Below are 17,500 nucleotides of genomic sequence, written 5' to 3'. Positions count from 1 at the left end.
AGGATTCTAAGGCTCCCTTAAGCCTCTGAGAACTAAATCTGGATAGTTTTCCACCCACTGATATTCTTTTCCCCGAACAATCATAATATATAATTTGTTGTAAACTTTAAGTCTGTTTTCTCAAAACGAGCGATTTTTGCCTTTGAGAAAAGATATTTCAAGAAAGATTTAAGCTATTGACCTGAAATTTTCAGGAGAGTTAGTGCTCATTAAATGAATTGATATGAATGAGGGAATTTGTCAAGGGCTTGCTGGGGAAAAAATGATCAATGAAAAATCACCCACATTTTGATGGTTTAACTTGAGATGGCTCTTTTGGCATGTGATTTTACAATTTTGCAAAATCCTCCATTCATATCAACAATTAGGTACTATTCTTTGAAATAACATAAGAAGTTTATTTGTCTGTGAAGTCTGCAAAGAGAAATCTTTTCTCAGGTACCCGAGGGTTTTGCACTGGGGGTAGTGCCTTTGACAGCCTGGTACCAGGTTACTTTTGCTGGCAGTGCATAAAAACATTCGTTTTCAGAACCTTTGGAGTATAAGCTTTCCAGTTATATAAAGTTTGTTATGGTTTGGATTAAAACTGTGATTGCTACATGCTATACAAAAAGTGCGCTTTTTTCAGGTAAAGCCCCACCTTAAATATAAAATTTATGCATTAAAAATTGATTTAAAAGGAAGGCTTTCATTTTACGTTTATGATAAGAGATTCACTTAATTTAAAATGGGGTTTTAAGGCATTCCACAAAGTTACAGTTCTGTAATAAAATGATCTCTGTCCCGACTTGGTTTTAAAAAGCGGTATATTAAGCTGGGTAGATGATGTGGTCGGCCGACCGCTGATGTTCCCTCTGGAAATAAAATTTGAACTGAGGTAGTTTGGTACTTGACCTGTCATAGAGTCAAAGGCCAAGATGGCGTCTCTTAGATACAGGTGGGACTTAAAGTCTGTTTTTTTCAATGATATTAAGTTTTCTCTCCGGTTTTCTTCGTAATATGATCTTCGTGGAAATTACATTCTGTTCCTCAGTAAACCTAGAAACAACGAGTTGTGGTCTTAATTCTTTTTCTTATTGTACTTACCAGCTAAGCTGTGGAATGCGATACCTGATTTTATCCGTACCACTGAATTAACAACTTTTAAAATGAGAATCCAGGGCCGCATTTTGTATAGCTGCTTTTCTTTTAATTAGCGTTCCTTAAATATTAATATATTTAGTTATACATCCGTATGTGCTATCTATTTTGTTAGCTGTAAATGGAATGTCTCGAAGATATTAGCTCTTGTACTGAGTTACTCTGAAATTCGAGATGAAATCAGTTTATACACGTTCGTATGTTACCTTTAGCAGGGCTTGTGCGTACCCTTTTTAATCTGAGAAATAAAAGGACTTTTTCGGGGAATATTTAAGCAATCGAAATCTTATGCTAAATTGAGCGGGCGGTCTGGAGCTGTGAGTAGGAGTGGGATCTGTCTCATATGGTTAAGGGGCCAACGTGCCGTACCGGGAGGAAGGCTGGTACTTGAAAGCAATATAGCGGTAGCCTCACAGCTCCTACAAGGTCCAATATAGGGCTAACTGCGTCCAAAAGTGATCCCACGGGCCAAATCCCGAGATGACTCGTTTGGCAAGACGCTCCGGCGCCATGTTCGGAGGTAATGCGTTTTTCTCTCTTGTTCAAACATTTCGTCAGCTCATGCGTAGATGTTTTGGCTCTCCGATAGGTACCAAACCAAAAAAGGATGCTGGTTTGTACAAGGAAATACCGATCAGTATTTATTTATAGATTCTTTACTGCGTCAACGGACTGATGATGCATTACTAAACTTGTAATTTGTAATTTGTGTTGTCACATCAATGGAATTTGTAATATCTGATATTGAACCCTAATAAGTCAAGTTTAAAAAGCAAAGCAAGGGAGCGATTATAAATTCACTTTCTTCTATACTGCTGCTTGAAATGAATTTCCTGCATGGGGTTATAGGCCACCGTTACCAATAAAAATATAAGAGTTCGAAATAGTTCAGACAAAGCAAAGTTGGTTCAAGTATCGGTTGCCAGATAGAACATGTAGTACCTGTGTTGTTATGTACCCTCCCCACCCTCCTACACTTATGTCCAATATAGCACCTAATCATCACCAGATGCACGTCCAATTTTGACCTCCAACACAAAGTGACCCTTTAAGTCCAAGCATTTGCTACCTATTTTCAACAACAAGGTAAAGGTGAAGGTTAGCGTTATTTTTAGCTTACGGTATAAATGCACGAATTTATCCTTACTTGAGGAGCAGCGCTTGAGGGAAAACTTGACGTTAAGGACGGTGCCTACAAATTCAAAGATATTTTTGCCCCGGTTTATGATTATGCAGGAAATGCAGATCCTAACAAGGAAATCCGAAAAGAAAATCGGAGGTAACCACGAATTTTTCAAAGATAATTCATGAACATTCGTATAAAGCTCTAAAATACAAGCATCGTATGGCGTTCTTTCGCAAATTGAAGCTCAATTATCTCTAAAGAATGCGTGGTTACACCCAATCTTCTTTTTGGATACCAAGAGTACTTAGTTAGAGCTACTTTCTCTGCATAGTTTTAAACCGCGCAAAAATAACCCTGCATTGGAAAGCACCACCGATAGGAAATCGGAGTATCTGGAGATGCGCAGAACGTATGCGCAATAACAATAGTAGGCACCTCATGATCAATTCTGAAAACGGCGCATCAAACATACTCCCATAATCGTAATTATATAAATCAATGTCAAGAGATAAAAAACCAGAAGTGCATTTCTGACACACTAAAAGTCTACGGGACGGCCGCCTTTCAAGAGATCAAAAATTTGGTTTTATCAACGGAGTTGATAATGTAAATTGGCCACCGTACAGAGATTCTAAAAGCTGACGTTTTGAGCGTTAGCCCTTCGTCAGAGCGAATCGAGGAATTATGGGTTGCGTGTAGTTTTTACAGTAGAGTAGGATCTACGCTATTGGTGGTAACATGGCAACGTGAAAAATAGGAATATATTAGTTAAATGAAAAGCGTTCGTTTGTACAGTGAGGATTAAGGGTGCCGATTTGGAAGATGAATTTTTGTTCAAGAGATTAAGCTGTTTGTGGACAAAATTTTTTTTTGAAAAGGTTTGGGTTTGCGCATGCCCACCATTCTTATTTCCATGGTTCTCGGATTGTTTATGACTGGGAAGAATACAGTTGCTATGGCGATCGGACTGCCAGACAACATTGGAGAGAAATATGTGCATTGGAATATGGAATAACTTCGCGGTCAGAGTAATTTGAAATAGTATAGTTGCCTTGTTCTATTAAAGGCGGTATCACAGATTAAGGCCCGGCAAACGCTTTCAACATCCGTGCTATTTTGATAAACAGCGATGTTCAAACCGTCCCCCCCCCCCTCCCCTCCCCTTCCTCCCCTTTTCAACCTTAGAAACATGTTGAAACGAAGTGCAATCGATGTTGTATGAGTTTAAAAGGGTTTAAACTTTGCTTCAACAACCATTCAACATTTCTTTTGTTTTCGCGAATGTTGAATGAAGTTGGAGCCGTTTGTCTGCCATATTTCAACAACAAAATCAAACGGATGTTGAAGCAAATGTCGAAGCCGTGGCATCTAATTTTGAAAAAGCATCTTCCTTGCTCCTCGGAAAGTTATATCTCTACCATATATTCCAGTATTAAATAATAGCATACAGTTTAGATAACCATACGGTCAATTTATGTTTCCAAAGTACTAGCATGCACGTCTTTCATGCTGCAATCTCCATTAAATGCATGCTGTGTTACATTTCATCTGTGCCTTCAGTTTTGTACAATAACCTATTGAAAATTTTAGGCTAAAAAGGTTCTTATGAAAAGGGGCACTAAAATGAAAATTTTAGCCTGACAGTTTCTTAAATTTTAGGTTCTTATACGCGGGTTGTTACCGTACTCCTTTAGTATGTCGTGTGGTGTTGTAAAATTAGCTTGTGCCCAGTGATTTAAGTGTATTGTCATTTCCAGTAAATGTCGTGCTTTCTCTCAATAAAATCATTTTAAAAAGACAGCAAGTTTTCGCATGACCACTTCTCAATTCCTCAATGTTGATTTGCAATGTTTTCAAAACTGTATGGCCCGACAATGAAGCTGTGCTTTAGTTCTTTACTATAGATAGCGCGTTCTGCGCATGACTGTGAAAAAAGCTTTTTAATTACACTGTAACGGAAAAAAGGGAGTCTGTGACTGTATGCGACACCTGAAATACGTAAGACAACGCATGAAATACGAGTTGGACTAAAAAGAGCTCCAGTCGGTAATACGCTCTGGCACTATATGGGTAGCATTCTGAAATACGCCGAGGTCGACAAAAAGCACTTTATAAGACAACCCAAATAGAGCCTCGGACAAGAGTACACCGTATAACCCCTCTCTCCTGTTTAATATGCAACAATCCAGTGATAAAATTGTACAATTACTGAGAACGCTCTTCGTCCAAACGTACCTCAGTCATCAAACTCGCTAAAAACATTACTTGTCTTCCAACGAAGCTTGAAAAATATGACGAGACCATTCTTTGGACTGATGACGAAATTCATTATTTGTTATATACAATGGTACGAAATTTGTTAACAATTAAACTAAAATTACAATGCTTGAATGTCCCTTCTTCCCTCTCAGTATCCAAATTTTCTTTTTAGCTGAAGTTTTCCTTGTAATAAAAATAAATGGCTGTGCTGATCACCTCCCTTGCAGTCCGAGGACTCAATTACGAGAGGGGAGCTCGATGAAGCAAATATAAGGATGGAAGCCGCTTTACGGGCTCTCAGTGATGTGTCAGTGTCCCGTTGTCCATTTGTTGGCTCCTCTACATGATAAAGTCCAAGTAATCACCTCCCAATATTTACTTTTGTCCTTGTTTTACGCTTCCTTTTCTTGACCTAAGGAAAGTAATTAGTATTTGTTTTATTTCCTCAAAATGTACACGACCTGCGACGCGCATATTGGGTTGATCGGTGAACTTTGGTGCAAAAGGCCAGACAAAATGCAAGCTAAGTGAAGCCTCTTGCCTATCTTTATTTTTTGGTCGCGATCTTCCTACTGATTCACAATGATAATTAACCAAAGTTTTTTTTTTTGGTTGCCTTCGTCCAGTAGGCACCTTAACAGTGCTGGTTGCAAACACTACCACCGTGTATACATAAAACTTTACTTTACTCCAAAAGACGTTTAACTTGGAGTATGAGCACAAGTAATGAATTTCAATCATCAACTTGCGACCCTATTCAGCGCTATATTTAAAAACAAACCTGAGAAAAAAAGGCCTTTTAACTGCAGAATACTCGGTCACACTTTCCCTCTTATAGAGCGGATACCGGGAGACAGGACTGCGGTGTGCGATGAGTAAAACAATACAAGTAATGCACGATTATACAACGTTCCGTAAACGTGGCTCACATCCAACACCCGTCGCCGTGTTGACCCTTAGATGTCCCCCTCACACCCCCGTAGCTCCAAAAAGGGGTAACGTAGTAGCTCTCGTAACGCATAATGTGATTGTCTCGCTACCCAAGACTAAACAATTAAAACAACGACTTTGACTTAAAAACAATAGAAGCTGCTTATAATACCAAACAATAGCAGGTTACAGTACCTTATACTTCCAACTAACAGAGGGTCAAGAGCGTAAAGCCAAGCATAGGCATCTTCTTCCTTCTCTGTTGTCGTTCGTACAAGGAATCTGCATTGTCTGGTATGAATCGAGAAAACGCTGAACGTCTGTAAACCAAAACATAAAGAACTTTAGGTGTGGTTATTATTTAGGGTTCATAATAAGAAATGCACCCATAATGACGGAAAGTCCCAAAACAATTCAAGAATGCTACCACTGACAAGACTCGTTTAATGCTCACCACAAAATATTCAGGGCACTCCACTTTGGAATGCCTGAGATTGATTAAAAAGTCCTCAACCTAAGTTAAAGAACAAACAAAAAGTCGAAAAGAGTTTGTACGAGCAATTCAATGGAGTTCAAACTGAAAGGCTTAAAGTACAGTGTTTTGTGCTTACCGGATCAGCTTCATGGCGATAAAATAGGACATAAGGCTTTCTCACAATCTGCGAGAAAAGAAAAGCCAGTCAGAGATTGCATGTGGCTATCGCATGCTTGTGACGTGAAAAGGACTTCTAAGACAGAGTTGTTCGGTAATAGCGAAGGGGTTTCGATTTAGTAAACACGTTAACGGGATTGTGTGTTTACTAAATGCAACAAAATGCAAGTCTCCGTCGTCAACAAATGCTTTTTGCAGTCACAAAGATGGTACGAAATTTTCAACGAGTAAACTGAACGCTTAAATATCGAACAACTAAACAAGGTACACACTTCTATACCTTCTCTTCGTAAAATAAATCTTGATGCAACGTTTTCTTTCTCAAACGCAATTCTTTAAATGCAGAAGGATGTATGTGCATTGTGAATCTGTAAGAGAATTCACTTTATGAAAAGCAATAAGCTGTTACCCCCAGAAAGAGAGTAATGTTTTGCGCTCGAAAAAACACAGAAAGAGAATTAGCCGAACACTGATTTAAGCAAATAGGTAGTCTACATAGCGACTTCCGACTTTCAGTGGGGTTCGAATAAGTTACAAGAAAATAACGAAGCGCAAAAAATGCCACCACCAACAAAATCATAGGAGAAAACAACAACATAACTTTTGTGTTGCTAGTGTAAAACAATTGGATCAGCAAGAAACGGGCAGAATCCAAGTCCGTGCTTTTCCAACATGGCCAACCTGTCAGTAGCTTTTTAAAGGACTGGAGCGGAACTGCTATCAAAATGAATTTGACACTTACAACATAACACTTGGTCCACCTGCTGCTGCAGTCGTCCATGATTTGAAGATATCCTTTTTTACTTATCACCGGGCTGTGAAAGGTGAACAGTTGTTGGACAATGAGTTCTGGGGTTTAAGCATGCAAGTCTGAAGCTTTCTTATCATCATCAAAAGGAGATAAGGGTTGATGCACTTGACAAAGCGCTAGCCTTTCACAAATGTGACCCGGGATCGATTTCCAGACTTAAGGGAACATTTGGGTTGAGTTCGTTAGCTCTCTTTTCTGCACCGAGAGGTTGACCCCTCTCAGAAATGACCGTCATTTAATAAGATTTGACCCGAGTTGAGGTTGATTAACTTGAAAAAATAGTAATTGCCGAGCCTAGGAATGCGTTTGAATAACTAGAACAAATTGCAGAATAAGACATCACGTCTCGAGTATCACATTCGACGAACTCAGACTGATAAGGCTCGAAGAGCGAAATATATTTCAAGATTCTTAAACATTGTTATTTTATTTTTACACTTTCTATACTCGAGACGTGATGTCTTATTCTGCAAGTAGTTCTAGAGGATGATTAAATTTTACAATTGTCATTAGCGGAGCTTTTGTGCTCGGCAAAGTAAGTGAGTATCTCATCATCATCACCATCATCATTACGTATTCGTTTTTGAATAGCACATCATGGTTCAGCTATAAACTACAAGCAGTTTCACAGACACAATAAAAAAACCCAGACTGGAACGAGAGTTAACCAATAACCGCGCGATCGCACTGCTCTTCCTACCGTGCTATCAGGCCAACAAGGAGGTGGTCCAATGCGAATTCGATTAGGTCCCATGAGAGAAAGATAGATAGTGAATATGTATATAAATATACTATGAGAAATGAACCATGATAGAGCTCAGTTAGGGGGACGACCTCACCCTATTTTCAACAAACAAAACTAATTACTATATACCCTCCTCTTACGGGATATGCCAACAACTCGAATTTGACCTTCTCCCGATTGCCTTAATAGCTCATGACCATAGAGACATATTTTTACCAACGTGTATGCATGTATACCATAAGCAAAACCACATCATCTTGGATTTCCCTTCCTTCAAACAATATTACGGGTTTGCGAACTATCTTTCCGAGTAAAATGCGTCATCTAACCCCTTTTTGTATCAACCGCATAAAAACAAATTGCATTATGAACTCTCTATATTCAAAAACTTAAATATACTTATAAATTGTCTCTGAACAACTCCTTTCTGGTCCAATGTAACGAATAAACATTCCCTACTAGCGGAGAGGGGTGCGGACCAGTTGGCTCTTTTCAAAGACAGCTGAGGATCAGAGCGCAACTCGAACTCGGGACCTTCGAATGTCAAGTCCGCCGCCCTAACCACTCTGACTAGGACTCAACTTTTAAAGAAATTGTGTTCCAATCACAAGGATAGTTTAAAGCACTTACTTTTTCCGAATTTGAATCACCTCCGGTAAATAAAACTCAATGTTAGCTTCTTCCTCTTTTCCGATGTGGTGTCTTGTGCATAACTCCGATGTTGGTGCGCAACTCTGAAATAAATTCCATGACAAAAAAATGGTAAAAATGTCATCCTTGGAGATTTTTTCCTCCGCGGGAGGGGAGGAGGGAAGGAAGGCGCTGGGATATAAGTAAAACAATGCACTACTTCTTAAAAGCAGAGTTCGAGAACCCTAAAGTAGCTTACGTTTGTTAAGGTGTAACTTACAGTACGGATATAGGAAGCAAGGTTAGAAAAGTGACACGTTGATTATATCTCTAGAATAAGTTTAGGGTTGGAGCTAAATTAAGGTCATCCGTTTAAAATTCATATAAGGTGTGTCAATCGTTTGCGAGAAAATGTATGTCATCTTGACAGTGTGATCTCGGCTAAACTCACCATATCTTTTCTAAAATTCTTTTTTTGGGTCATAAGATCAAGACACTGAAAAAAAAAAACATATACACGTCAAGGATTTGTATTCTAGAATATCTCTGTTCATTTGTTCCATCCATTTCAGCTTTTTGGGTTCGATGCGAAGTAATAACACGGGACCTAAAAACAGAAACTGTGCCTGAAGTGATCAGAGCTCTGGGTCTCCTCCAAAGGGCTTGGATAAAGATGTAAAAACTCTCTGGAAACTGTGACATAAACATCGAGAAGCAGCAAAAGGTCAGTTTACTGAGAACCACCCACATTTTAAGAAACGTGCCGCTTTACATTGTGTACATACTCCTCGTCGCTAACCCCAACCCTAACCCCGCTCCTTAAGGAAACTGGAAGCTTCCCAGTTTTAAGAACTGTGAAAAAAGGAAGAGAAGGCGACTGGGGCGGTGGCGTTGGCATAATAATAAGAAAGGTCCTGTCAATCAAGTCACGGTGAACTCTGTGGTACCTAAGGCCCATGGGTTGGACCAAGAGAAAATGAGGGGACAGAGAAGGAGGCTCCCGGTCCAGCCCTTGGGATATGTCATGTCCACGAAAGTTATTTTTAGACGAGCGGAAGTCTTCCGAGACGTCCGCATGCAGGCCAACCTCGGTCCGATGTTTGAAAGAAGATATATATTCATCAGCCTTCCACGTGCGCCATCATTTTCTCTTTTCACTAAGAACCTGAGAGCGAAGCAAGACTGCATGCGGACGCTTCGGAAGACAGACTTCCCCTAGAACAAAGACTTCTGCTCGTCTAACAATAACTTTCGTGGACATAACATATCTCGGCCAACGCCTTGAGCCTCACTCTCTGTCCCCTCATTTTTTCTTGGTTGGACCCGGTGCTTCAGAGACTAAACAAGCAAGCCAAGGATTACAAGTGCCTTACCTTATGTAACAAAGCTTTTTCCGTGTCGGGGCTTTTCGCAAAACGCTGAGGTTTACCAGCCGGAAGTGAAGCAACTGACAAGAACGAAGAGGACAGGGAAATAGAGCCCAGGCTCCCGCGACTGGAATAAGTGCTACCGTCGGAGAAAACACCTGAATCCACTAACAACACAGAATCAGGGCGATCACAGGACATAAGCTTGTCTCCAAGAGACAGGATATGACGCGCCTTACCCACCTGCAAATATCACGCAGTCAAGTAGCAATGTTAACTCACCATTTTTAACATTGCCGGAAGTCACAAGAAAGACAAAGGCGAGTGATGCTCGTTTGCTTAGTTACGACATAAGGCTAACAGAAGAACTACGAAAAGGAGCATGATCACGTCGGCAAATATTTGAACTTTCACCTCTTGAACTCGTTCCAGTTTCTCCAAATGAGCCTGATGTTCCTCAATAAGCGAGGTGTCTCTCGGTTTCCAGTCTCCAAGGTTTTCCTCTCCTCTCACGTAAATCCTAGACGTGTCCATGACCACTCTCCTTTTCGTCTTTAACACTGAAATAGACCAAAGAAAGGCAAAGAGCGACTCTCAGTCTGTGTAAAAACGCCACAAAATTTAGAAAAGAGAATTTTGGAAATTGAAACAAAAGTAATTGTTCACAATAATCATCGGCATAGCTTTCAGTTAATGCACATTTTAGAAAACGAGGCTGCTGGAGCTCCTTGGATAGATAAAAAATAGCAAGGATTCAGTTAACCAATAGTTTCTCCAGATGTCTCCACCGGTCTATGCCCTAAAAAAAACCTTATGAATCTCCCATTCTGAAGTTCTTATGGATACTGAGAACGAATTTTCCAGTTTATCTAGTGAAAAATAAAGATTTGTCCCAAACGAGACCAGGAAATGAACCGCTCAGAAGCTCCTCTTAAAGATGTCAATTGAGGTAAAATCACATAAGGTTCGGCACAAGCCCACGCAATCTTAGAAAGGTACTTACACTGGCCTCGTTCGTCAGCTGGATGAAAAACCAGCTCGTATATGTCGCTGAGTTTATCACTGAAATAAATCCAAAATAAAGGTTACATATGACTAGATCTCAACAATTTCAAAATGCTGAGGTCTTTCCTTGCTGCCAAGTTATTTCATTGATGTTACAAGTGACAGAAACAAAGTAGAACAGAGTGAATTACAAGAACATATTTACGATATGGGCTAAGTAACTTACTTCTCAGGACGCCTCGGCGAACCAAATAAACTCCAAACGGACCTGAAAAAGGTAATCATATATGTAATAACTGTCAAGATCCAAATCTGAACTGTTTAGCAAAGTGTCTTACGAACTCACCGAGGTGATGTTTTGGAATCTCTCCCAAACACGCAGAAAGAGAGGTCCTTGGTAACACAAGTCGCCTGACAACAGTTTTCCATCTGTAAGCAAAAAAAGCTGAAGTTGGCAATTAACTTAACGAAATCTCCAACTTTTGCTGAACGTGTTACATCAGTCATTGATATACCGTATAAAACCTAATGACAACCAAGTGATTCAGTATAAAATTAACTATCAAAGGGTAATTTGGAGTGCTAGAAATCTCAGGAAATCTGTGCGTTAGCCCAAGTATGAAAATGACTGAACTCAAACAAGGTAGAGGTTTGGGTCCATTTTCATACCTCTGACCAGGGTGGGTCTATTTCTATTCTTCAGCTAACGCCTCATGTGGATTTCAGGACAAATAACTCTATCAAACGTAATTTTGGTCTTGCTTGTTGCTACGAGGACACCTTTTGGTTTTTGTTTTAAATTCACAGTAAGCACGGGGGAAGCGTTGAAAACTGACCTCAAGATAAGCTGACATGGTAAGGAAAACCAGCTCTCCGGATGGAGTCACCCTGCAAAGCATCATACACAGTGTGGTTTACTCCTGATGACAAACAGAAACAATTACCGAAATAATCACTTATTGACCTGACCTCATACCTGTTTAGTAAGATTGAGTTATGAAGAGACGAGTCCCAGGCCGCCTCGAATCTGTACACAGATTTGTTTTCATCCGGGTGGGACTGGATCTCGTGCAACACGACACTCAAAGAAACCAATTCAGGTGAAGTTTCTCCTGGTGTGGAAGGTGCAAGAGAAGTCCTGACACGACCTTCGAAAACGAAAGGAGTTAGAATCTGATAAGTACCTTTTAATGTTTTGTAATTTGAGGATAAAAACACACGTACCGATAACAACGTCTACAACTCGTCGTATTCTAACATCTGGAGAGTTCTCATGTATCACAGTGACCACAAGTCGCCTTTGGATTCCCTGAAAAGAAAATTAGACGAATGGGTGTAAAGTCACCCATCGAGGTGCCGAACACAGGAGTCGAGTTGCTTTACCTGAATAATACAAACCCAGATACTAGTAGTAAGCCCAGAGTACTTATTAAATACACAAAATGCACGGATGAAAGGAAGAACTTCTGTTTTTTTTTTCTTCAGTTACCTGATGAAGAAGAAAGACACCGCCACAAGAGATGTTCTCATTTTTACGTCTGACAACACACGGTAAATAACTAAAAAATAAAAAAAAAAATTTTCCTTTTACAAACTTTTGTCAATACATACTTTCAGGGCCTATGAAACACAATCACAAATAAAATAACAAACAACAACAACTGATTTAGAATCCCAACTGTATAGTCGTTCTAGCGCTGGAGCACTAATCGGGGACAGTGTCAACTGAAATTAACAATTAACGCAATTAAATTTAGTCGATATTATCAAGAATCTCCGGCTAAACAAACGTCAATGACAACAGAAAAGCGCCAATTTGACGTCGGAATTACGTTTAGGTTTGGCTCTAATTTGCATAAATGTTATCGGCGTGGGCATGATGGTAGAATAATTCCCTACCATCTAGTCAATCAGAGCAATCGTTGTATCGGCAACAGGCACTAGCTTTATTATAAACGCCTCTTACAGACTGTGTTCAATGGCTGAACTAAATTTAAGGCCCGTATTTTTCCGAGCCGGAGTGCCCTGGGGTCGTAAACTCAAGAACCCGCACTGAGCTTACAGTAGGACCTGAGAAAACGAAGTTAGCAACGTATTTATCATGTTCTTCAAGACACAAAATCACAATTATACCAAGGCCGCGAAGCGGCTTGCCTGTATAATAGTCCTTTTCACGGTTAGTTTTTCTCCTTTGCTTTACAATGTAATCTAACGTGTGTGCGAGGCAATTTCGGGTTAAAACTACAAAATAGCCCGAATTTGCCTCACATACATGCTAGGTTACATTGCAATGCAAATGAGAAAAACTAACCATGACAAGAGCTATTGCAATTATAGTAACAAACGAAGTGAGAAATAAATGAGATAACATCAGGAAGAATCCCACTTATTGTGCTACGAACCACTCAAAGGACAAAAAAAAAGGCCAGATATGACGTAGTGCCATAATTCCCTGCGGCCATATAACACGTCGCTGGCATGTGATACTCCATACTTTCAACGCTGTGAATAGCAAGCACCACGGGTCTTATATTGGCACACCAACAGGGCATGGCGCCTGTATGATGCAAAAAGACACTGACCGGGAAGGGTGGGTGGGTCCTAATATGTTTCTCATTTCGTTTGTCAATATAATTGCAATTACAATCGTGATTATATTACAAAAACTCCGTTCGGAATATTTGAGATAACATCAGGCAGAGTTCAACGCAAAAAAAGGGGGTCAGTCAGACAACTGGTGATATTTTAATGACACTTTAAAGACAAAAACCTCGAAGTGACAATATCAAATCGTTGATCTAAAGATCCGCAGTGACGGGGCTCAACTCAAGATGAGCGTACAGCGGAAAAACAGGCTCATTGAAGAACTACATGAGCAAACGCTGAGCTGTGAACAGGTTTGTAATAAAACCTCTGAAATTTGAGAGTAGACCAAGCGGTCATCCTTACAATCTCCAACAAGGGAACATTGGAATCGGTTGCTGCAGTAGTTGAAGCTCCACGCACAGAATGTGCCTTGAAGATATTGGTGTCGACACCAGAAACCTTGAGTGGCGAACGAAGCCACCTCCGGAAGGACGGTGCCGTAATCGGTTTGTGAGGCTTTACATAAAGAAAAACTACGGATCCACATTGGAAGAGGGAGAAAACGGCTGAACAAACCGCACGTGTGGCTTTTAAGTACGAGCATAATGTCTCAATCGGGCAGAGTCTGGAAATCGAGCAAAAAAGGCCTTCGGAAGTCGATCGGAGAAGCCCTGTTTACGAGGAGCTGAGAGCGTTAACTCCACGGCTCCTGGAAAGGCTGCGGTAGTGCCGAAGATCCGATTTTGTTAGCGCCGAGACTCTTTCCAGGCAGGCTAACCAGAATAACATGGCAAGGTTAAGCGATAATTGCTTTGGAGACAATAACCTGTTACCACCAAGCGATGCAAGGTATTTAGTGGCAAGAGTTACGTCCCAAGTGTGGGAGTACCTAGGTTTAGGGGGACGGCTATTGAATATTCCTTCCAGTAGCTGGGTAACTGAAAGATGTTGACCCACAGGAAAACCATTGAAACCTAACATAAAATTGTAAACTGTGTAATAAGCAGTCTGGCTAAAGTCCCCCGAGAAACATTGTAAATTAGTCCTGAAAAGCCCCGAGGGGAGAGACTAATAGCTTCACTCACTCACTCACTCACTCACCATCCACCTTGGCGTGGCTGTGGAAATAGCTTAACGGGTAACATTAACTAAGCGGTAAGCCGCTCCGACATTGAAGAACTCGGTTAGCTAGAGTAGGATGTCAGCTAAAGATGCCGAAAAGGGATCAACCTTTCTTTTATCACACCAGCAACTCCAGCGTCCTTAAGCTGATCTGTACTTTTTTCGTGAAGGGAAGGAGTATCTTGATAAAGTTGGTAGCGGAGATGTGAAACACAGCTAGGTGCAATCTGGGAAACATTGGGTGAGTCCTTTGACGGTCTGATGGATCCCTCAAAAGGTGTCTGGTGGTTGGGATGAGGACTGGTTGCTCGACCACAAGGCTCAGGAGGAGCGGCCACCAAGGCTGTGCTTGCCAGAGGGGTGCAACTAATATGATGTCTGCTTTGTCCTGAGTTACTTTGTTCAATACAGCTGGAATCAGATTAAAAGGTGGGAACGTATAACCCTTAAAGAGTGCCCAGTTTCATTGTCAGAGCATCCGCATGCAAGGCCTCTGGGTCCAGTCTCCAGCTCAAGTACTTGGGGAGCTGGGCGGGCAGGCGAGAACCAAACAGGTTGATTTCGCATTCTTTCAGAAAGGAAAAGAAAATCTGAGGCTTTATCTTCCATTCGCTGTTGTCGTTGAACACCCTCGATTCCGTGTCTGGAATAGTGTTTAGTTTGGCGGGAACATGTTGTGCGGACAACACTATGTTCCTCTCCAGGCACCACCTCCAGAGTTCCAAGTTAAAGTTATGATGAAAGTCGACCTGGCAACCGGCGCCCTTGTTGTTGACATGGGCTATTGCTGTGGTGCTGTCCATTCCGAGGAAGGCAACTCGGTGAGAATGATTCTTCAGAAAGGACTTTAGGCAGCTTTGAGTTCTAATACGTTTATATGAAGTGTGCTTTCCTCTTACGACCAACGCCCATTTGTGCGATGCCCTTAGCAGACCGCACCCCATCCTGTCTTGGATGCATCTGTCGTTATGAGCAAGGTCAGGGATGGAGGTGTGATTGGGCTGCCATTCACTTTAACCCTAACCCTAACCTTAACCTAACCCTGTCACTTTGATTTCCAGCATCGTTGAAGGACTTATTAGCCTCCTTTTGGGTTCACAAACCCCGGTTGGTGGCTCATTAGCCCAAGATGGTGGCTCATCAGCCCGAGTTCATGGCCTAAAAGTGGCAACAGAGCCCTCTTCTGATCTTCATCCGAAATCCTCGGGCGTTAAGGACGGCTTGGTGAATGCAAACGCTCTGAATCAACACGACGAGCATCATGTCTTGAACTCGAACGAGACCTGGATCTTGATCGGTGTCACCTTGACTTTTTCATTGCGAAGATCGAAGATATGCTTTTGAAAGGAAAGGGATTACTTAACTGATAGAAAGATGTCTCGAAAGGAGCCGAGATGGGACTTGGAACAATCGAAATAACGCAAAAAAGCGGTCACAACATTCACCTACCTGTTCAAGTGTTCGTAGCACAGCAGGAAAGATGGAGTATCACATGTCAGTGGCGTGTTATAGGGCTGCAGGGAGTGATGGTACTACGTCACATCTGACCTTCCTTTTGTCCTTGCTCTGGGGGTATGGTCTTTTTTTTTTTGTTTTCTTTAGACGCGTTAAAGAGTGGTTCGTAGCACAATAAGCGGGATTCTACCTGATGCTCTCTCATATATTTCGCATGGAGTTTGTGTAATATAATTAAACTTTTCAAGTAGCGATTCATTGACCGATTATGGCTCGTGTAGTATTCGCGAGATGTAATAAAAATCAAGGGCTTAGCTTCTGAAGAAACTGTGTGTTGGGCGGATTGTACGATGAGTAATGTTTGTAATGTTAGTTGCCATAATTACTTAAAAAAAAAAGAAAGAAACTGAGGTGCTGCGTCAGTGGGGAGTGATACACGAAATTCTGTTTCATCGAACGAGGAAAGAAACTTAGGTTAAGCTTACAAATTTTTCTCTTGATAAAACCAACTTTTCAGATATAAGGCTGACAAACTTACACTCCAGTTGGTGTCATTTCGTGGACTTCAACCCACATCAGCAAATCAAATTTTAGCCCTCCTTCATCTGCACTGTAAAGCAACCAATGGTGTTAAGTGAATCGTAGCCACTTTAGAGGATAAGTGCAGTAAACGTAAAAAATTTAAATAAAATACTGCGTTCAAGAATTTTAAGGACGCAAAGTTAAAGATCCCTTGATTAGTAGGTTTTACAGATCATGTATTAAATGCTCTTCGTCCATCACTTTAACCGCCACCCAACAGAGAATGCATACGAGAAAAAGAGAGTAACAGGTAAATTGGAGTGCCCGGCTATTCACTGGAAAAAGATATCTTGTTTGAGAATATTAAAATTCTAATGAAGGCCTTTCCGTCTATTCCAAAAAGAAAGAGCAACACTTGATTTTGCGACTGTTGTTACATTTTCATAGTTCCTTACCCGCAGAATTGATAAGGCAAAGACATGGTACACTGCGATTCTAAAGCAAAAAATAAACAACATCAGTATGATTCACAACCAACGGCTTTCCGACAGTTTTATTTCTGCAAAAATCTTAATTCAAAGCTTGTTTAGTTTACTGTAAATGAGTGTTGTCCTTAGTGGCGTGTATAATACATAGACGTAAATGAATCAAGTGAGGACTAACGCTACTGTTAACGTGATGAATGAAGTGCCTTCGCTGATCAACAGCATCAAGAACTTTTTTGTGCATCACCCAAGGAAAGAGAAAAATCTCTGACCTGGATTCACAGTAGCGTTACGCCGCACTTGATTCGTTAACACCTTGTCTACTTAATGTCTACAAACGCTAGAAAGTTTTGTCAGATACCATTTAGAGACTTTGATTCCAGTTTTCCTCCTCTTATGACGGCTCTGCAATGAATCAGAATGCATATAAGTACAAGCTTCAACAGTTAAAGTAATAATAATAAAAGAATAAAAGTAAATATTACAAAAAATGTATTTATAAAAAGGGGTATAGTTGAATGATTAATCAATAAAAATATTATGATTAATAGACAAAGAAAAAATAAAACAATAAGCATTAATAAAATAAACACATGAGATATCACAGGTTTTGTAATTATCATGCATCTTATATCACATATCATAAAATCATGCACCAACTCAAA

General features: G+C 40.6%; 2 protein-coding genes across 3 annotated transcripts in view; one reads left to right on the top strand and one right to left on the bottom strand.

Moving 5' to 3' along the window:
- The window catches only part of LOC138030476 (uncharacterized), a 2,875-nt gene extending 2,291 nt beyond the window's left edge, over nt 1-584 (top strand). Inside the window, exon 2 of the mRNA XM_068878388.1 lies at nt 1-584. This exon is cut by the window's left edge and continues 1,561 nt beyond it. Coding sequence (XP_068734489.1) covers nt 1-10 — 10 coding nt within the window. The 3' untranslated portion in view covers nt 11-584.
- A 3,831-nt stretch (nt 585-4,415) lies between these two features.
- The window catches only part of LOC138030501 (kinesin-like protein unc-104), a 67,423-nt gene continuing 54,338 nt past the window's right edge, over nt 4,416-17,500 (bottom strand). For both annotated transcript variants that reach the window (XM_068878411.1, XM_068878407.1), the window contains 19 exons: nt 17,197-17,240; nt 16,806-16,845; nt 16,367-16,438; nt 12,155-12,224; nt 11,890-11,974; nt 11,642-11,813; nt 11,502-11,553; nt 11,012-11,094; nt 10,892-10,933; nt 10,664-10,722; nt 10,075-10,220; nt 9,667-9,903; nt 8,745-8,789; nt 8,294-8,397; nt 6,850-6,922; nt 6,067-6,114; nt 5,910-5,969; nt 5,651-5,775; nt 4,416-4,937 (listed from right to left, as the gene is read on the bottom strand). In XM_068878411.1, the coding sequence (XP_068734512.1) occupies nt 4,901-4,937; nt 5,651-5,775; nt 5,910-5,969; nt 6,067-6,114; nt 6,850-6,922; nt 8,294-8,397; nt 8,745-8,789; nt 9,667-9,903; nt 10,075-10,220; nt 10,664-10,722; nt 10,892-10,933; nt 11,012-11,094; nt 11,502-11,553; nt 11,642-11,813; nt 11,890-11,974; nt 12,155-12,224; nt 16,367-16,438; nt 16,806-16,845; nt 17,197-17,240 (1,594 nt within the window). In that variant the 3' untranslated portion in view covers nt 4,416-4,900. The remainder of the gene's footprint in view (nt 4,938-5,650; nt 5,776-5,909; nt 5,970-6,066; nt 6,115-6,849; nt 6,923-8,293; nt 8,398-8,744; nt 8,790-9,666; nt 9,904-10,074; nt 10,221-10,663; nt 10,723-10,891; nt 10,934-11,011; nt 11,095-11,501; nt 11,554-11,641; nt 11,814-11,889; nt 11,975-12,154; nt 12,225-16,366; nt 16,439-16,805; nt 16,846-17,196; nt 17,241-17,500) is intronic.

The sequence above is a fragment of the Montipora capricornis genome, chromosome 2, assembly GCF_036669925.1.
Source record: "Montipora capricornis isolate CH-2021 chromosome 2, ASM3666992v2, whole genome shotgun sequence".
Taxonomy (NCBI): Eukaryota; Metazoa; Cnidaria; class Anthozoa; order Scleractinia; family Acroporidae; genus Montipora; species Montipora capricornis.
The sequence above is the reverse complement of the archived record's forward strand: the minus strand, read 5'-3'. Positions and strand labels throughout refer to the sequence as shown.